General features: G+C 48.6%; 8 protein-coding genes across 8 annotated transcripts; 5 read left to right on the plus strand and 3 right to left on the minus strand.

Moving 5' to 3' along the window:
• Window positions 1-425: 425 nt before the first annotated feature.
• On the minus strand, window positions 426-1,701 carry N7455_008446 (uncharacterized protein). Its single transcript, XM_040958979.2, has 3 exons — window positions 1,306-1,701; window positions 1,163-1,257; window positions 426-1,105 (listed from the first exon to the last, which is right to left on the minus strand). Exons 1-3 carry the CDS (start codon window positions 1,483-1,485, stop codon window positions 613-615), a joined length of 768 nt encoding a protein of 255 aa, XP_040810533.2. The 5' UTR covers window positions 1,486-1,701; the 3' UTR covers window positions 426-612.
• Window positions 1,702-2,081: 380 nt separating this feature from the next.
• On the plus strand, window positions 2,082-2,807 carry N7455_008447 (LYR motif-containing protein; the record flags this gene model as incomplete). The annotated part of the gene is made up of 5 exons (XM_040959034.2): window positions 2,082-2,132; window positions 2,222-2,386; window positions 2,554-2,616; window positions 2,680-2,729; window positions 2,798-2,807. The coding sequence occupies 5 exons, from the start codon at window positions 2,082-2,084 to the stop codon at window positions 2,805-2,807; spliced, it is 339 nt and encodes a 112-aa protein (XP_040810602.2).
• Window positions 2,808-3,285: 478 nt separating this feature from the next.
• N7455_008448 (uncharacterized protein) lies at window positions 3,286-5,480 on the plus strand (the record flags this gene model as incomplete). The annotated part of the gene is made up of 2 exons (XM_040958969.2): window positions 3,286-3,297; window positions 3,426-5,480. The coding sequence occupies 2 exons, from the start codon at window positions 3,286-3,288 to the stop codon at window positions 5,478-5,480; spliced, it is 2,067 nt and encodes a 688-aa protein (XP_040810588.2).
• Window positions 5,481-5,919: 439 nt separating this feature from the next.
• Window positions 5,920-9,390, minus strand: N7455_008449 (putative ubiquitin conjugating enzyme; the record flags this gene model as incomplete). The annotated part of the gene is made up of 2 exons (XM_040959043.2): window positions 5,920-9,167; window positions 9,228-9,390. The coding sequence occupies 2 exons, from the start codon at window positions 9,388-9,390 to the stop codon at window positions 5,920-5,922; spliced, it is 3,411 nt and encodes a 1,136-aa protein (XP_040810559.2).
• Window positions 9,391-10,533: 1,143 nt separating this feature from the next.
• Window positions 10,534-12,297, plus strand: N7455_008450 (uncharacterized protein; the record flags this gene model as incomplete). Its single annotated transcript, XM_040958959.2, has 1 exon — window positions 10,534-12,297. One exon carries the CDS (start codon window positions 10,534-10,536, stop codon window positions 12,295-12,297), a length of 1,764 nt encoding a protein of 587 aa, XP_040810498.2.
• An 806-nt stretch (window positions 12,298-13,103) lies between these two features.
• N7455_008451 (cytochrome c oxidase subunit VIa) lies at window positions 13,104-13,943 on the minus strand (the record flags this gene model as incomplete). The annotated part of the gene is made up of 5 exons (XM_040959025.2): window positions 13,712-13,943; window positions 13,598-13,622; window positions 13,366-13,525; window positions 13,299-13,306; window positions 13,104-13,149 (listed from the first exon to the last, which is right to left on the minus strand). The coding sequence occupies exons 1-5, from the start codon at window positions 13,893-13,895 to the stop codon at window positions 13,104-13,106; spliced, it is 423 nt and encodes a 140-aa protein (XP_040810591.1). The 5' UTR covers window positions 13,896-13,943.
• A 292-nt stretch (window positions 13,944-14,235) lies between these two features.
• On the plus strand, window positions 14,236-16,488 carry N7455_008452 (DNA-(apurinic or apyrimidinic site) lyase APN2; the record flags this gene model as incomplete). Its single annotated transcript, XM_065605879.1, has 6 exons — window positions 14,236-14,263; window positions 14,334-14,346; window positions 14,399-14,444; window positions 14,498-14,630; window positions 14,680-15,455; window positions 15,505-16,488. 6 exons carry the CDS (start codon window positions 14,236-14,238, stop codon window positions 16,486-16,488), a joined length of 1,980 nt encoding a protein of 659 aa, XP_065460828.1.
• Window positions 16,489-17,878: 1,390 nt separating this feature from the next.
• N7455_008453 (uncharacterized protein) lies at window positions 17,879-18,959 on the plus strand (the record flags this gene model as incomplete). Its single annotated transcript, XM_040959062.2, has 2 exons — window positions 17,879-18,275; window positions 18,325-18,959. 2 exons carry the CDS (start codon window positions 17,879-17,881, stop codon window positions 18,957-18,959), a joined length of 1,032 nt encoding a protein of 343 aa, XP_040810536.1.
• Between the last annotated feature and the right edge of the window lie 447 nt (window positions 18,960-19,406).

Raw genomic sequence — 19,406 nt, forward strand, 5'->3', positions numbered from 1 at the left:
CTAACGTCTCACATTAAGACTCCCTTTTGTAATTTGAAACTTGAGGTTTGAACACAATGAAATTCATACATTGCATGTGTATTACCATGTGGGAAATGTATAGAAAAGATATTTAATAGAGAAAAAGCAAAGCTCGGGGACTTTTCCATCCAACTCGGCTATATAGTCCAGAAGCACTTCGTACTCCGTACGGAGAGGACGGAGTATAGATTGGGGCTTTGCACTGAAACATCTTTAAACCTACTTGGTACTAGCCATAATATACGGAGTATATCACGCCCCCTTTAAATCTCCATGTGTACAATTATAGCAATTCCCCGCTCTTGATTTTTATACACATCCACAGTACTCCGTACGGAGTACGGAGTCACTAAACATGAACGGTTCGTGGATCATGTGGAGGATATATATATATATTGTACTCCGTAGATTGTTTTGCAAGTCTAATTCTTAGATCCGAGGCATTTGCGACTCCCAATTTTAAACACATCCGGTCACCTAAGGTGATCTCCTTGGGATATCAGGAATAAAATGCTCTGTGCAACTTGTCAACGTCAACTTGACCTTGCGACGGCTGATTAACCGCGTAATGTTGGACAAGGTCACGGATGACTACAACACAGTTGCATTGGAGGATTCAATTTCCAACCGAGCCCGTAATTGGCTTATTTGCTGTTCCAGGGCTCGCATTTCGACTGTTGTACTGGCCAAATCCGGCACCTGATTCTCTATCGCATTTGCGAAAGAGTCTTGCGCCCTGCGTAGCGACTGGGGGACCAATATTCCATACCAATGAATTGGATCGGCAGAACGGAACTTCTTAGAGACGGGCTTGTGGTTTTTGACAGGGGTAGTTTCCGTTTCTGCATGGTCAGATGGTTCCGAGCTAGCCGCCTCGGCCGGGCGAGTTTCCTCGGCCTCAAGGTGTCCACCTGGGACCGGAGAAGAAGCCTTGGTTTCGTTGTTTCCATCCTCCCCCTCTGGTGGATGACTAGGTGTGGTCTTGACGGAGAATGTGTATTCATAATCAGGTAGCGCAGTGATATCCTCTTCATCTTGCGGATCGTTCGTGGATTGCTCCGTGTTTCGTTCGGATTGGATTGATCTGTCAATTTCGGCCAGTTAACAAGCGTCAGTAATCAATGATAGCGGGTGAAGTTACATCTTCCTCGTCGCTTTCATGCGCCCATCATAATAATCAGGACCATAACGACGGCCCGGACTGGAGAAATTGGCCTGGGCGAGAGCAAAAAACCCCTACGTTGTCTCAGCATATTTCATGAACCATGATTAACAAAGTCATACCGATGACAGCTGTTCTGCTAGGCTTGAATGTAATTTCTGCTGCCGATCAAGCAGGTACAAGTATTTCTCAAGAAGTGTATCCAAACATTGGACCGAATCCTCCAAAGCCACCGGCTTCACCTTCACTTCAGGTGCCTCCGAGCCCGGTCGCGACGCTGGTGGCGTGGGTATTTGAGACATGGAGGAAAAGACCAAAGGTCTATGAAGCAGAAATCCAATGCAAATATCTGCAAAATCGAGTTGTGTGGACTTGTTGAATGCAATAAAATCCACAAGCTTGAGATACAGAAGAAACGTGGAGCAAAGGAGCTCGGCCCCGGTAACTCCGTCATTCGTCTCCGAACGCAAAAGAATTTCCCACTTCTGCGCTTCTTCTCATCTCTTGCATACTTCAACCCACTGTGTCTCTTCTCTTTTAAGAGACTGTGTTACGAGATATCAAAACCATCGATTCCCGTGTGACTTAATTCCCCCGGATCTTTGGTTCTTGCAAGATTGAACCGCCACCTCCGATTGCGTCTTTGATACGAGTCATTGCGCCCAACGTATGTGAACTACATTTTGGTATCTCGACCATCGCAATACAAGCCAGCGCTCTAACACGGCGGCTCTTAGAATATTTTTTTGCCACCGCAGCCCCGTGTCGACCGCGCGACCAAGGCTTCAGTGATAACCTGGGGTTGACCAAACAAGCGTCCCGCATTCCCCATCTTCGGCTTTTTGACTCTTATTACCGTCTAAATCCTCTCCATACTACTATCATAACTTCGGCTATCATGTCTGTCGCGTCCTTGCATCCTCAGACTGCCTTCCAGGCACGATCTTTGGTATGTCCTTTTGGCTCTAGATGCGCTTCGACTTCGTCCCTTCATCCTCAACACATCAAACTAACCGGGGTCTTTTCTCTTTTTCTTAGTTCCGCTCCCTTCTGCGCTATTCCGGACAGTTTTCCAACTACAACTTCCGCGAATATGCCCGCCGGAAGACAAGGGATTCGTTCCGCGAGCACCAAAACACCACAGAGGAACGCCGGGTACAGGAACTGATCCAGGAGGGACTTCAAAGCTTGCGCTTGTTGAAGGTCAGTGGTATTACATGGCTTTTTGGAGGTGAAACTCGATCGATGGCAGATATGGGTGATCCATTTTCCACCTCCCGTATCGAAAGTCGACGAGTCTCACCTTACAACAATGCCCTACAAATCATTGAATCCAACTCCGGGGGATAATTATACTGACATAACTACAGAGACAAACGATCATCAGCCAGTTCTACCAGTTGGATAAGTTGGTGGTGGAAGGCCAGAAGAGTGTAAGTCCTACCTTGGCTTAGGGCCTTGCTCCAGGATTCAATCTTACATTGTTATCTTTAAAGGGAAAGGAGACTGGGGACCACGGAGGCATTGTTCGCCAGAAGGACACTGGGTAAGCCATTCAATTGAAGCTCCATGCACAACTTTTGTTTTTTTTTTGCATGCACTAACCTGTAGTAGTTGGGATTAATCCTTGAAGGTCGGATGGAAACTTGTAACTATTCCATTTTATTTGTTTCGATAACTTGTCCATGGTGGACTAATTAAACACCTGCTCATTTCCTGTATTTATACACTCAGCGCTGGAGCTACAGCTGTAGCTATATTTTATCAACCAGAAACACTCCATTCCACTCCATTTCACTCCTGAGTTACAATATGCATACCAATGAGTTGAACTGCATTTATCTCTATCAAGTGAGGGATATTCTTCCCGATGTAGATGGGTGCTATACCAAGATGTTGCATTGATGGTCAGTAAATATGTATCACGTGATGTCTCTTTACGGTCTTGTAGCATCGCAACGCGACGGAGTTGCACTGCTCCGCTACCATCACCCACTCCACCACATCCCGCCAAAGAATCCTCCCCGGGAGGTACCCACAAGGACATTACAAGCTTCCTGGTCCGGCGCACTTGTATTTGAGTCAATACAGGGGCATCTGCCATGCCTTCCACGGTACGTTTCAACTTGCCCCCGGTGTGATCTATCTTATCTGGCCCCGGCATGATTGCCCTAGGCACATGCCAATTCCAGATATAGTAGATCTTGAAATTCCTGAATTAGCTGGCTAAAGTCTACCACAGTTCAGAGCCTCGCGCTCAGGGCGACACCTCGACGGTGCCCCAAACCGCACCCGAACTGGCCAAATCGATCACGATGTCTTTGAAGGATTACCAGTGCGTCGCTGGTCCCGACAGCAGCACACCTTCTCTCAAGCGCCCAAGCCCGCCGACTCGGAATTCGGCGTTCAAGGTCCAGGCGGAGGACCAACCCTACCAGAGCTCCCCATGCCAAGAGACAGCCAGCTCTTGCCGCCAATCAGTCGCGCACTCCTTCGAGCAGCCCGTGCCGGATGCATCCATATCCGCCAGGGCAGCCGAGCAGCCGATGATGAGGAGAAAAGCGTGGCCGATGCGGAAGACTCAGGCTCGGCATCTCATACGGCTGATCGGAGCTTCACAACTCGCAAATGGATGACGCTTCCCAAGCACCTTGAGCCTGCGGAGGTAGAATTTCTAGCAAAGAGGCGCCCTGGTCTTTCATCCCTTTATGGCGCCACTGCTGGCACAGATGGGTCGGCTTCTGGGCCTATGAGGAGGACGAAATTCCAAAAAGTTGATCCCGAAACAGGCAACATCTCTATCTACGAGGCGTGGGTGCCAGAGGGCCATCGAATCGAAGGAGAGATTACTGGCGACTTGCAGACGATTGCCGAGCAGAGCCAAGTGCCCGTGAAGCCTGAGGCGCCTGCACCCGGAACAGTCGTCGAGGGGGTCGGCATTGTCAATGCCGAGGGTGTTGTTGTTGCGGAGGCTGGATCAGCAGCTGTAATGACACCTCCAAAGCGACGTCCGCCTCCACCTAAGCGAAAGGGCAAAGGCATTGGAAAGGGCCGGAAGAAGAAGGTCATGTTTGCGCCTGGCGAAGGGGCTGATGCCGCGACAGTACACGGAGTTGGCCCTGCTACTGGCAGTGGGGATGGTGGCGTCAAGAGAGAAGGCCAGCAGGATTCCTCGCACATGTCCATTGACCAGGCTGGCCAAGATGAAGACGATGAAGACGGTGACGAGGGCGATGAGAGCGACGATGGTGACGATTCCATGTTAGATGCGAAGACCCCCGATACCCCCCAGCCTCTGTCTGGCACAGAGTTTGTGGATCAGCCTTCATCTGAAACCCCTGCCGAGCAGTCAGTTGATGTCGACATGTCAGATGCCGTCCCTGAAAACCAGCCTCCTGCCCCCGAAAAGGAGAAGGAAACCCAGCCTGAGAAGACCTCGGAGGTGGATTTCGCCCCCGTTGCCGCCAATGTTCCTTCAGAGAATGCTGAGGTCACCGATTCAAATGAGAAGCCTGTCATTTCGGAGAATGACAAGACTCCCACTTCTCCCGCCGGAACTGCCGTAACGACAAGTGAACCCACTGAGCTTCCAGCTGCGGTCGGTGAATCCCAAAGCTCAGATACCAAGGTGCAAGGCGAAGAAGCCATAAAGCCAACGGCTGACGTTGCACCGAAGGAAGAACTTGGTCTCCCAAGTCAGCAGGAAAACGCGACTGCCCTGTCACCTGTCAGCCTTAAAAAATCTCTAGAACCCGCTGTAGTACGTGAGCATTCAGAACCCGAGCAGACCGCAGAATCGACCGATGTCTTGGCAGAGACTCAACAAATTTCAAGCGAGTCGATTTCCCATCCTGGCACACAAGAACAGACCTCGATAGCTACCGAGCGCGAACAACCAAATTCCTCTGATGCTCCCGAGCCCAGTCTACACTCAGAAGAAGCAAAAGATGTCGAGATGGGAGATGCCCCGGTACCAGAGCAAAGCCAAGAGCTAGATACCCAGTCTCCCGCGGAACCAGACTTGTCTCAAGCACCACCAACCGCAGAGAATCCACAGTCCCAGCCCACAGCAGCGGAGTCCACTACAGCTGCTCCCGCGGACCCCAGTCTACCAGAAAAATCAACACCCACCGCAGACGAAAAGACAGAGACAGCAACCGAAACAAGTGTCCCCGATCAAAGTGTCGCCGTCGAAGCAGAGCTGCAGGAAGATTCTCGATCTAGCGAACCCAAGGAGGACAAACTCGAGAAGCTCCCAGATACGACCCCACAGGCTGGTCCGTCTGAGTCTACATGAACAATGTGTGAGGTTTCATTTTTCTGCGGCCACCTAATGTACAATGAATGGCATTGGTTTTGTTTATAGCCCTCTTGCTGGGGGCTTTATGTTTGTGAATAGGCAGGCGTATGGTTTCTGGGATCATGGATCGTCGTGCATCGTATTGTAGGACTACGTACTTAGTTTTATTCTTCAATTGGAACTTTTTTCTTAAACTCACTCCATCAACTCATGCTTCCCTCTCTATTCTTTTGTACAACGGGCGTTCATCTTAGGGATACTAGACACGAAGCTACAAACTACGGTATGCACACAGAGATGAGAAGAAAGTAGCAAGTTTGTTTCTTAATATGAAAAGTTCAGCAAAGAGAATTGGTTAAACCAGTTCAAAGCAAAGTTCCGCTCCGTACAAATATTTCTTGAAAAAAAAAAGAAGAGAAAATAAAAGATAAAGAATTCACCAAGCAAGTTGCTGGATATCCTTCGAGATCTGCCATCCATGCGTCAACGCAACTCTTCTGTAGGCTTCCACCGCCTCACCCACAGAATAGTCACTAAAATTTGTTTTTAGATTCAGACGGGCAGGTCTTGGCTCAGTATTGGTAATAGCCATGCGAACCTGCAACAACACACTCTCAATCGAAGCCGTCGGTAGCCAGCCCGAGTGTGTAAGCAGTTCCATGCACATAGACCCACCGGTGGTAACGTGGCCGCCACCTCCAGCGGCGAATTCGAGGAAACGAGGGCGGATCACCCGCACAAGAGGTGGATCCATGGGAAACTGTGGGGGGAAGCGGAGCTCCAAGACGACGCTCTTTTGGTTGACGGCTTTAAGATCTTTGGCTAGTGGGAGGGATGGATCAAACGTGTGTAGTTCCACGACCCATTGGTAAACTGTTGTGATCAAGTCCGGGTCGACGTACCATCCCAGTTCGTGGAGTGGCACTCGCTTCTGGATTTTGATAGTAGCCTGGAGATGTTGATGTAGGACTTTTGTGGCCGAGGTTGTCGCAAACTGGGGCGAAGCAAGTGTTGGCAAAGTACTGTTCTGTAGGGTTCCGGGTCGGAAATCGTTTTTCAGGCCAGGTTCTGGGATAGCTCCTTCTTGCATGCTGGGGCCTGGGGGACCTTCAGACATTTCATCGTCGGATAAAAGAATGCTGAGATCCTCCATGGTCGTCTCAATGCTAACGTTGTCGTCATCGTCGTCGTCATGTTGTTCAGTATTTTTAACAGAATATCTGCGTCTCTTCGGTGCCGGCGCAAGGTCTGCAAGTCCTGTTTCTTCCGCAGTACCAAGAAATTGCCCCCGTGGGCCGCTAAATATCGAGATGGGAATTTTGATCGATTTTCCGTCGGGACCCAAAGCCACATAACGCCGATCTTGCTTGTATGTAAATCTTTCATCGTTTTTGCGAGATGACGGCTGGGATTGGGAGCTCTTTTGCATGATCTCGTACGCATATGCACCTGTGCTCTCTGCTATGCCAGGTACATTGAAATCTTGGGGCTTGACAAAAAGATACCTTGGTTGGATCCAGTCCAAGTGCTGCACGACGTAGTGTGGGTGGTGGTTCACAAACATAAGGGGAGCATTGACTACCTCATTCAGAGAAATCACCGTCGAGAGCTTCAGTCGAGTGTCGGGCCATGGGTGAAGAATCCGTGTGCCTGAGTATCCCAGTGAGGTATGGAAGTGGTTCGACATGTAAACGCCATGACCACAGGCGCGGCCATGGAGAATTTGCTTGAAATGAAAACCCTCACGTAGAATACTGTGCCAGTTATTCACAGGGCTGCCATGCCAAGCGAATATCGTAGGATGATTTGGGTTCTGGGCCAAGGAATTGGAACTGACCGCGTCGATAAAGCGCTGCTCTTTGTCGGCAGCACCTTGAACAAGTCTGAATTGCATATAACCGCCCATTCCAACTACCCGATGCTGAGGTTCATCATCATCTTGTTTGATGAAAGATCGATTCGAGGCAATAACCCAGCGTAAAAGGTCCAATCCAGCGGGAGATATGACGTCTCTCCATGATGAAAGAAGTTTTCCCCTTTCGTGGCTTCCGATGAAGGCCTTCATTTCCTTGATACTAGGGAGCATGCCCAATAGACAAGAAATCATCTGCTGTTTTTGCACGGGTTCCAAATCGTCCAGATTGGTGTCGTAAACAACAAACTTCACTTCCGGGGACGGATCTCGCAGGTCTTTTGGCTGTAATTGATGACCTTTACTGATTGGAGATGAGATGCGAATATGGTTTGAGGTCTCACCGACGTGTTCAATGCGACAGTGCCATTCTTCCTCCTTTGGGACCGTAATAACGATTACAATCCAATCACCCACTTTGACCGGAGCCGGCTGACTTAACCGAATTTGAAGATTGACTGCATCAAATTGCCCAGTATGATATGTAGTAAGATCTGGGTTTTTTTGTGGGAGCAATTTCTCGGGTACACGCAGCCGAAGACCAGTCGGGAAGTCTTCAAGGAGCCCCGCTGAAGCCCTCGAGTATGCCAGGCTGGTCAACAAGTCAACGACAAAGGGTTGGGACCGGATCTCATATTCAAGACTTGGGCCCAAGCCCAGCGCCATGTATTGATACAGGCACAACGCGTTGGAGCAGACATAGGGCTTCAGTGACTCGAAGGTATCACCAGTCTTACAGTGACAAACCAGGCAGAATTCCGTGCACTTGATAAAATGCCGCAGGGTAAACTGCATAGCAAGAAGAGGCAAGGACAGATTGGAGACATTGCGATCCGGTTCAGTCATGTGGTCAGCCACAAGGATTTCTGGCGTCGAAGTGGCCCAACTGTCCAGCTGATAGTACTCCCCGGAAGAGACATCAGCGCTGAGATAGATTCTACCTTGGTTGGTCTGGAAGAAAAGCTCTGCCCCTGTCCATGAAAACCCATGTTTCAGCCGAAGATTGATGATCCCAAGTAGTCGCTCTCCGAGAAGTGAATTGAGCGATTTCCCAATGAACAGCGGCTTGAGAAAATGACCACACATTGTTTTGTCTGAAGTTGTACTTAGGCCCTTAGTCTGTTGATCCTGTGACCCCTGTATGGCTTCCATGGCGTGCTCAAAGGATGGCTTATATGAATCACAGAGGCCAACATGCATTTGAACCGGGGCGGCCTTCGAATCACCTCCTGCCTCGATAATTGTTTGGAGATCAAAGTAAGTCGGCCGATAACGGATTAACAAAACCACATACTCCGAGGGTTCGACGGTCCAGGCATTCATAGCTTCCTCGGAAATGCCAAGCTTGGGAATGCGGCAAGACACTGATACAATGATGGTGCCATATTTTGACCCAAGGTATCCTACTTTGAATCCCGCGTTCTTGGCCGCACGAAGGTCACGGCGAATCTTCTCTCGCAATTCAGCCTCACTTTGAGTGGACGTGAACATTCCATTTTCATCAGCAGACTGCCAGTCAGATTCCGTGTCACTGGGAGCCGATTCATCGTCGTTGAAGTCATGAGTGCCCGGGTCCTCTGAGTGACTGGGTGCCGAATCAGGATCAACAATAGAGTTGATGATAATGTTCTCGATGTTGCTCAACAAATTATGAATGGTTAAACCTGTGAAACAGGGCATTGCGTTTTCCAGGGAGGAGGTGACTGTCTTAGGACAGTCCTCGGACGACGAGAAGGCCAGAAATCCATGGTTCTTGGGATAATCGTGAGAGTCTGTGTGTGGTTCAGCAAAATATTAGAGCCTTTCCACTACGAGTTAGGGGTATTTGTTACCCGACACTATGGCCTGGAGATCAAGGATGAGGCCTGCCGCAGGTGCTGCGAATGTGAAGGAAATTGATCCATCGTAGTCCCCTGTTCTGATATCGGAGATACAGGAGTATCGGCCAGGAACTGCCGCATCTGCGAGGTCTCGCAAGAACTCTTTTCGGGGCATGATAATATTTGATTGCGCTGAAAGCTTGAAAAGAAGTAGAAGAGAAGAAACAATGAGACGCGAAAGTCGGTGTCAAAGAATCCACCCTGGAAGTGTGAAGTGTCTCGAGTGTATTAATGAAGGGAACACGGCAAGAAAGTAAAAGAAAAGGTAGAAAACGAATGAAGAATACCGACTAGGGAGACAATAGAAAAGGAGGAAGGAAATAACGTGGAAGCCAAATGGAAAACCATCTACAACATACCTAGGTAAGCAACTAGGCAGCCTCAGGCCCCCAAAGTGGAATAGCCCCACTATGTACATTAAACGTTATCTAATCGTGTCGATCAACGCTATTCTTGGCGTCGGATCCACTTTTGTATACTTCGTACAAAGTACATATTCTATGTACATGTGCATTTTGCATGCCAGCTACGGAGTAGTTACAAAGGAAATAAGTGAAATTTCACATTCGAAGAAGCCCTCGCAAATATTTTTCATTGGAAATTCTCGTAGCGGGGACTTACAACGTGCAGCCAAGGCAGATAGAGTGCCATTTTGAGTTATGATTCTAATAGATTGTAGTGCATGGAAGAGCCCAAGTGCTTCCGTCCTATTCACGGTAGAAATAGAAAAGGGGCTTACCATACCCCTAATTTTGTGACCTAGAAATCTCACAGACCATAGGCTTGGAGACTGATCCTGGACTCCGGTGCTCGGACCGTTCAACAGGTGTCAATAAATCAATAAATCGCTAGGTGATACATAAATCTTGTCTACCACGAGAAGAATACTAGTGCAACGTTATGAGTTCGACATATAATTTTAAATGCAATGTATATGTTAGTTCAAAGCTGATGTGTGTATATCTACCAAGGAACTGTATCCTATCTTCAGTTGGCCCATTTCAAACCGAGTTCTCAAAGGAGGGATATTATCCACTTGCCCATACAAAAGTTGATTTCAAGATACCCAAGCACAAATCACTCTGCAAAATGCTTTCGCAGACGAGATATGAGGTTGCATTTGTTGAGACTCGATGCGGATCTATACCGCCTCTCCGGGAAATGTAAAAGTCACGTGTAAGACAAACACGACAAACACCCACCAATCCCCCAACATGTTAAGGCTTCATCAATTTCCGACCTTTTCGGTAATTCAATCATGTTGCCTCCTCGAAACGCTATCGGTCGAATACCGAGTCATATCCGACTGACCCATCTACCTCGGATTTCCGGTCCTAATGTACATCTCCGACCATTCACCCACCGCACACGCCTACTTCTTCTTTCTCCGGCGCCGGGTCGCCCTCAACTGCCCTTTCTATCCCCTCTTGCGCCGACCCGTCCACTTCCACCCCTGTCAATCCATCTCCGCCAGCACTTTGGTCGCTTGATATCTACGGAGAGCCGTGAGCATTACAAGCGAAGGGTATCGCGAGGTGTCAAGATTGGCCTATCGGTGTCTGCCATCCTTGTCTTATTCTCCGCGATACAACTCGGCATCTACCAAGAAGACATTGAGCACTCATGGCCCACTCCACCGGAATGGTCATGGAAAAGCCGCTGGTGTCTGCGATCCGCACAGGCACTGCAGAATCCGGAGCAGATCGGCAAGCTAATGACGAATTGGCCCATGGTTGCTGGATATCTTCGTGAGCTGCTGGAGCGCTTGGAGAACCTCGAGGGAGAAGGCAAAGGTCTCATTGAACAAGATGAGGGTGGGTTCCTGGTAGAAGGCGTCGGCCGCACTGGATTCGATGTCTCCGCAAAGAGTGAGCCTTGGCGCCGCGGATATTTCCAGGCCCTGATGGGTGCTGCCAAGGCTGCTGAGAACTTAGACGGCTGGTTGACAGATCGCAAGCAGAAGATATCTGCGCCCGCGGAATATGTTGTTGGACCCTCAAACCCTCGACCAAAGCCCATGCCCGCTGGCCAGAAGAAAGTCCCGCAGGAAGAGGACTGTGAGCAGGCGTCTCCGTCCCCAGAGCGATTCTACATGAAGGTTTTGACAACCAAGGGCTTTGACACAGGGCAGAAACTTGATGCTGCCTTGGCCTATGCTGATTGGCTTGATTTCAAAGGCTTGGGCCTTACAGCGGGTGACATGTATAAGTGGGCATTGGACATTGCTACCAGTGGGCTGGAAGGAGATGCTAGCAAAATTGTGGATTTGAAGAACGGCATCTTGAAAAACAACGGCGGAGATCTACCTTCAGAAAATATCCTCCGTGTCTCCACGGCTCTCGCCGTCCACAACGCCCGTCAGGGCAACCTTCCAACAGCTTTATCCCTCTTCACATCTGTTCTCAAAGCTCGACGCAGCCTCCCTCTATCCTCGGGCTCTGATATGGGCCCCTCCTTCCCGACCCTGCCTAAATCAAACAACGATCCATTCGCCTCTCTCTTCAAATCGCTCAGAAATGTCCTCATTCCCGTGGAGTATCCAGAACCCCTCCCATCAGGCGACGAACCCCCACGACGCACCACGGCATCCGCCTGCGAAGAAGCAGGATTGATGACCTACATCGGTGAGATCTTGTACGCCTCCTCGTCAAAGGAATCCGGCCTTGCCTGGACGCGCGATGCAGTCGATATGGCCGAGTCCACAATGCTTGACCTTGGTAATTCGGCCGACCGCACTGCTCGAACTCGCTGCGCACAGTGCCTGAAGGTTGGGCTAGAGAATTGGAAAACCATGGTCTCTTCCCTTGTTACCCGTGCTCGGAAAGAGGAGCAGGAGAGTAGGGATCAGGCTAAGGGTGCTTGGTTTGGCGGCGAGCGCCGTGCAGAGGCAAAGAGTCTCGATCGTCGACGCTGGGAGGCTGAGCACGCTATTCTAGATGATCGGATTCGTCGCCTCTTCCCTCTCCTCGAAGGTGAGTCTGGGCTGGACCTTCTCGCTCCAAACAGCTCCTTGTTTGTGTAGTTTTATCATCTATCTATATACCTGGACATTTGTTTGCGGGGTTGAGGTTATATATGTACTTCTAGACACGTATAGGTTACGTTCGCCATGACTGTCAATCCGTGCTATTCAATTAAATTTCCACGGTATACCAAACGCTCTCGAGCATTACGAACCTCTCTTCAGCCCAATGAGGTACTCAAATCGACCTTTAGAAATACTGACTACTATGATACAAGTGCGCCTTTCCTCCAGGGCTGTCATTGATGGTGGGCAGTAGTCTATGCCACAAAGAGACAATGCATTTTTATTCCATCTGTGAATCTTCTCTTGTCGTCATGGTCCTTTTCATGTGGTTTATGGGTTGGGCTACTTTCAAGACTTCGTGCCACAGTTTCTTCATGACAAGAAATATTCTTTAATATTCAAAGGACATGATTCTAAGCCATTTGAAGCACCTGGGCACCGGGCGAGACGTGCCTTCTTTAAAGAGCCTGGTCGCAGTACCTACTTAGCGGGATGAGCCACTACGATCATTAGCCGACACAATCTCGGAAACATATGTTTCGAGACAGTAGATATAAGAATGATCCAAAAAGAGACAAAAGAAATAGCAGCAAGAATGAATGTTGACTAGTACATAGTAAGCTTCGCCTCATTCTGTCAATTGGACCTTCAGCTCCCCAAGCATTTGACTGTGTTACTACCGTAGAACGACAGTGTGATATATGTACATGGAAAAGCCAGCCCTGACACACACTCAATGATTTCCTGGCGGGATTCGAAGGGGAGTCTCGAGTATATGGGAATATTGCGAGCGACCTAATTTAGGTGGCCTTGTCCTTGTTGTGGTAGTTGACATCAGAGTTCCAGCTGTAAATCATGAGTTAGTCCTCGTTTTTCAGGGGGTGGCATGGTGATGAGAGAATGTCATGCGATCCATTCGAAAGCAGATCAGCCATTTAAGATTGCAGCAATTGCTGTTCTGCAAACGATGCATAGTCGGGGAAGTCAAAACTCACAAGATGGTCTATTCCACATACAGATTAGCTTGAGTCTTCGGCACATAGCATAATTGGATTCACATACCTTATCGCCGTCTCCCCAGGGGAAGTTCTTCACACGAATGTTCTGGTAAGGGTACTCGGTACGCTCCTCGAGTGGGGCCATGTGCTCCCAGTGCTCCCAGTGCTCGGACCAGAGGTTGTAGGCGTTGAGACCGCCACCAATCAGGCAGGGAATCACGGCACTGTGAAGTGATTAGATTTTTCTCTGTTGGTGAGGGCATCAAATCAAGTGTTGATATTCATTGGAAACATACAAGATGGACAGCTTGCGCCAGAGGTCTGTTCAATCATTCGGTCAGTAACGGATATTGTCTACGGCCAATGGCCATGCGGCACAATCAATTGAGCTCAGTCATGGTGGTACGTACCACTGGTAGAGGCAGCATGGTGCTTGACGGCAGCTCTCTCGCGGTTGAATTCGTTGTCGACGATCCAAGAAGGCTTGGCCTCGGCGCTGTTGAAACGGCGCTGGATGGTGGAGCGGACCGGAGCGGAACGCACTTGCTGCGAAGCACGCTGGGAAAGGCGACCAAGATTGCGCTGGGGGAACATGGTGGGTGATGCTAAGGAGTTCTTTTGGTGGTGGAGGTCAAAAGTGGTGCGATGAGGTCCAAAGCCGCCTTTAGCGTATCCCCGTGATCTCCCGGATTATGTAACCTGATGTCATGGAGCCTGATATATAAGGCCAAAATTCATATACATCACGTGATTGCTTTGCGATATGTATGGACGTCGGGATGCACGCTACTCCCGCAACCCGTGACCTAGATTAAACAACTAGAGGAGGTTCTGGTCCTTGCTTGACTCGGCTTTTCTATTTGTATCCCGTCCTCTTTCGATCATTTACATCGCAGGAAATGCTGCCTTGTCCCCTAATACACTAGCGTCCAACATGGGATTCCGCATCACCACATGGAACGGTAAGTTCTATCTGAATTGTTGGGGGCAACTGGAGTTATGAATATATACCAACCGTGCATCACTCTATAGTCAATGGTATACGGTATGAGAGAAACCCGCTAGTTGAGCCTGCTCAACACTAATATAACAAAAAGAAATCCGTTCTCCTATGAGCCATGGAGAGGAACGCGCACATTCGAGGTAAGTGTGTATCCTTCGATTTCCCAAGTATATCGAGCTTATTTGGTCCAAAGTCCATGTTTGATATACTGGAGGCGGATATTGTAATTCTCCAAGAGACCAAGATTCAGCGCAAAGACCTTCGCGATGACATGGTCTTGGTTCCAGGATGGGACTGTTATTTTAGTCTCCCTCGAGTCAAAAAAGGCAAGCTACTATCCCGGCGCTATATATACAGAAAATTAACAGCTTTTAGGATACTCGGGTGTTGTGATTTACACGCGCAATGCCACATGTTCTCCAATAAGGGCAGAAGAGGGCATTACTGGAGTGCTCTGTCCACCGAAATCCTCAACATCTTTCCGCAGTCTTCCAGAAGAGCAGCAGATTGGTGGGTATCCAACATCGGATCAGCTTTCCAGGCCCGCTATGAATCCTGAAGGGCCTGACTCAGAAGAAGAGCAGGAGGATGTGAGCTCGATGCCCAATACGACAATAGATGCATCAACCCTTGACTCCGAAGGGCGGTGCGTCATTCTGGAGTTTCCTGCATTTGTCCTCATTGGTGTCTATTGCCCTGCCTATCGGGATGAGACCCGGGACACCTTTCGCATGGACTTTCTCAATGTCCTAGATTCTCGAATCCGCAACCTGACTGCGATGGGGAAGAATGTAGTTGTGGCTGGAGATATCAATATTTCGAAGCAGGGCATCGATGCCGCCCATGGAATCGAGGCCATACGAAAAGGCACGATGACAGAGGACGAATTTATATCCGCCCCTTCTCGACGTCTATTCAACCACTTGATATCGGATGGCGTGGTTATTGGCGAACGTGACGAAGACAGGGAACATCCTGTCCTCTTCGATGTCTGCAGGTCATTTCATCCAGATCGTACAGGCATGTATACATGCTGGGACCAGAAGCTCAACGCTCGACCAGGGAATTACGGCTCAAGGATTGACTATGTGTTGTGCAGCTTGGGTATGCAGAACTGGTTCTGCGACTCAAACATTCAAGAGGGATTGATGGTATGGACTTCTCTCCTTTGTGTTGAATCATTAATTGACTGCTTTATAGGGATCAGATCATTGTCCTGTATACGCTATCATCAAGGAGTCTGTGAATCAGCCCGAAGGCGAAGTAAACATTCGGGATATTCTCAACCCACCGGGAATGTTTAACTGTGGCAAGCGTCAACAGGAATACTCAAACGAGTGCGCATTGCCCGCTTCGGGGCGTTTACTCCCCGAATTCGACGTTGATAAGCGCAGAAGCATCAAGGACATGTTCGCTCGCAAACCAGCCAGCATTCCATCGGGGTCGGTAGAGCTGGCCGCTACACTGGCTAACATGCCTGCGACTCAAGTCACGGAATCTACAGCCACGCACACAACCTTCCGATCCACTGACTCGGCCAGAAATGGTTCTACACGTATCGCTGAGAGAAATCAAACTCCTCAGATTGTTTCCCGCAAACGCTCCCAGCCTCTACCCACCACATTCGCGAAACGCCTCAAGTCCGCCGCACTGACGTCTCCCAGTGCCTCTACGGCAGGGCAAAAGACATTAACAGGCTTCTTCAAGCCAAAATCTGTCGATGTATTTGAAGCTACCCGGTCACCTATGGCTTCACCGGGACCCTCGACACCATCACTCAATCGCAAACCATCAGAAACCCCACAAGAGCAGGGGAAAGCTTTAGGAATCAATCCGCAACCTCCGGGGTCCCAAGAAGATATCATAAGGAAGGAAGCTGACACTTCTACCGAATGGCCGACAGCCAGCAAGTTTGTTGATGACACAATAATTGACCCGATTGTCAGCAAGGAGGATTGGTCAAAACTTTTTACCAAGAAGCCCGTTCCACCGTGTGATGGACACCAAGAGCCGTGTATTAGCTTGACAACGAAGAAACCCGGAATGAATCGCGGCCGCTCCTTTTGGATTTGTCCTCGGCCATTGGGACCCAGCGGAGAGAAGGAAAAAGGCACGCAATGGCGGTGTCCCACTTTCATCTGGGCCAGTGATTGGAACTCACCGGTTGCGACGCAAGAGCAATAAAATACACGTCCTAGGAAGGGGATATCGCTCGGTAGTCAACAAACTTGCTCAATAATACAGTCTAGTATCAATTTTCACTTAATATGCCTGGTTTGTATATGCTTACTGTAGATTTAATATCCTTGATTGGATTCCGAGAGTCCCGGCCAATCCAAATATGAGACGTTCGAAGGCTAGCTAGGTAGACGTACGCATGCATGTCTATTAGATAGTGCTTCCAACGCCCTGAAGTCTTCTTGTCCTAACAAGACACGCCTAGCAACGAGTAAGACGCTTTGTAATGCTACATATTCACCTAGGTAAGAGGGTTTTATGTACCCAAATAGCAGTATGCAGCAAGCAAGTAATAGCCCAAATTCCACCAAAGACTTCTGGGCCTTTCCAAGATTGGCTGCCTTAAGTTTCAAGCACTCGACGTTCGCGATGCCATTTCTCGCTTAGTTCCTTTTCTTTTCTTTTTTATTGTTCCTTTGTTTCTTTTATTGTTGTTTACATCTCAATTAGGGATGGTTTATTTCCTTGATTTAATCTCTTTGTTTTCTTTGTTCGGTTTCTTTGTTCGATATTATTATATTAGTCGGATGTTCGTTTGCGTGCTTTGTTTACCTTCATGTTGCTATAGGGATGTCCAAGTAAAGATACATATTGGGTAGGTACGTTATCGACACTCCTATGACTGAAATTGTGTCTTAGATTTCCTCCCATCTAATCATATTTTTTTTTATGATATTTCGTAAAATCGAGACTCTCTATGCAATCAGAAACAGACTCACTAACCTGAAGCTATTTTGTGTAAAGTTTGATGTGTTTTAAGGTTCCACGGTTACCTGTGGGTGCGGGCGCTAACCCCGGATCTGCAGTGCCACGTGGTGATGATCCACTTACCCGACCTACACACATGTTATCCATCATAGCACAGATCTAGCACAGATCGAAATCATATTTTAATGGGGTATCATAGCATGTTAATGACAGGAATTAATGCGTAGAGACACTACATATTTATCAAATAATGTATAGTGACCGCTCCGAATGGTATATGCAGTAGTGTACGACCTGGTTGTCGAAATAGTATTCGACGCCAGTGACTTTTCCCAGATAGGCTTACCCCTCCATAATTGACCTTCTTTGTTCTAGTGGTACTATTCCCAACAAAGAAGTCACTCACTAGGATAAGACCTTGTGATTGGTGTTGCCGCGCAAACAAAGAAATTACCTATCTCGTCACTAAGCTTCACTTAGCTGATTCCACAACCTCAGCTACTGTATTTATTTACCCCCCATCTTCTTTCTTCTCTTCTTTCTTCCCTCTCCCCTCCCCACCCAACTTTCTTTTTCTTTCACTCCACACCTTTTCTCTTCACTCTGAACCCTTACTACATTGTTCAAAATGTCTGATCATCTTGCTATCCCGGTCCCCTCGGGGTATTCTCCTACTCACAGTGAGATGCTTCTGTTTCGATACATCGAAACCTTGCCCTTCCGACACGCCCTTCGAGTCCTGGACCGTTTGCCCGTGGATTCTCCAATGGAAGATTATGCAATTCAAGTTCTACGTGATCTTCCTGCAAACTACTTCCAGCAGCCTAGACTCTTGCCCACCGGGCCACGCTTTGTTTACACGAATGGCGTGCTGGAACTGAAGCGTATTGACCAAGCATTGCCTATGCAGCAACTCCACCCAGAGTCAACTACTGGATGTGTTGGAAATTCGATGCAGGATGTACTCTCCGCTCCCTTGGAGCAACGCCGTCTTCGCCCACTCAACTCTTTTATGATCTTCAGGAGTGAGTACCATCTTCGTCATCATTGATTCACCTCTAACAGTATGTTTAGGTTTTTGTGCGCCCATGTTTCCCGGAATTCCCCAAAAGGTCAAGTCGATGGCCATCAGCGAAATGTGGCAGGACGATACCTTGAAGTCCCACTGGGCTATTCTTGCCAAGGCGTACACGATCATTCGTGATCATTTCGATGTCGACACTCCATCCCTTTCTGCCTTTGTTGACCTTTGCCTGCCTTTGATGGGTTTCCTGTCTCGTCAACAGTACCTCACCTCGTCTGGTTGGAGTGTCCAGCCCGTTGGAAACAGCCTTAGCTTGCGCAAGATTGCCTCGTCAACTTTGCATAATCTCGTTACGCCATCCATCGCTGTTGACCAAGTTGTGAAGCACTGCATTGATCACAACTTCGCCCAGAAACGCGATGAAGAGTGGAAGAAGCACATCACCCAAGACGGAGCCGTGTTCGCTGTGGAGCCCTCGTTTACAGCCACCATTCCGGAGCCTCAGAACTGGGTCCTCGGTGACGTTCCTCAGTGGCCAATTGAAGAATTCGAAATTGAGGAGATGTACTCCACCCTGGATACTGAGCACGATCATGGCCTTCCTGTCATCTATGATCCAAACAATCACCCCTGTTATTCTTCCACGATGGCGACTCTTAATCGACTCCTCGGACACGACAACTAGAGCTTTAATGCTCATCCCTGACGTGTTTTGATATGGCTCCTTCTCAATCTCGACCTGGCTCAGCGATACCTGATATGACCACTGCCAACGAATCATGATCAACAATTTCAATCCTTTGTCTGTCTCCTCTCGCTGACCGGTCACCTATGAGCCAACACGGAAAATTTTCTCCAGCAAGACATTCGGACGCGCGTATTTTCTTTTCACTCAAAACTCCAAAAACCTCAAAAAATTTTTTTTGAAAACAAAAACTTCGAAAAAAAAAGTTATTTCCCCCCATGTTGCACAATTCTCCTGTATTACTAGCTGCTTCTTTCCCGCCGACTCGTTTCGGCTTTCCATTCTTTTGTTTCCGTTCATGACAAGTTCTCAGGAACTGAGTTGACTGGCTTTCTTTCCCACGGGGTTTTCCAGACACTTTTTTCCTGCAACGTGAGCGTTTTTTCC

Source organism: Penicillium solitum, assembly GCF_028829755.1.
Source record: "Penicillium solitum strain IBT 25940 chromosome Unknown utg000005l_segment0_segment0, whole genome shotgun sequence".
Classification (NCBI taxonomy): Eukaryota; Fungi; Ascomycota; class Eurotiomycetes; order Eurotiales; family Aspergillaceae; genus Penicillium; species Penicillium solitum.

What these genes read in the sequence shown, in the direction of transcription:
- N7455_008446 (XM_040958979.2), bottom strand. Translation starts at nt 1,485, where the DNA reads ATGTCTCAAATACCCACGCCACCAGCGTCGCGACCGGGCTCGGAGGCA. An exon ending in TAGCAGAACAGCTGTCATCG is followed by an intron (nt 1,258 to 1,305) that starts GTATGACTTTGT and finishes GAGACAACGTAG; the next exon opens with GGGTTTTTTGCTCTCGCCCA. An exon ending in ATGAAAGCGACGAGGAAGAT is followed by an intron (nt 1,106 to 1,162) that starts GTAACTTCACCC and finishes CGAAATTGACAG; the next exon opens with ATCAATCCAATCCGAACGAA.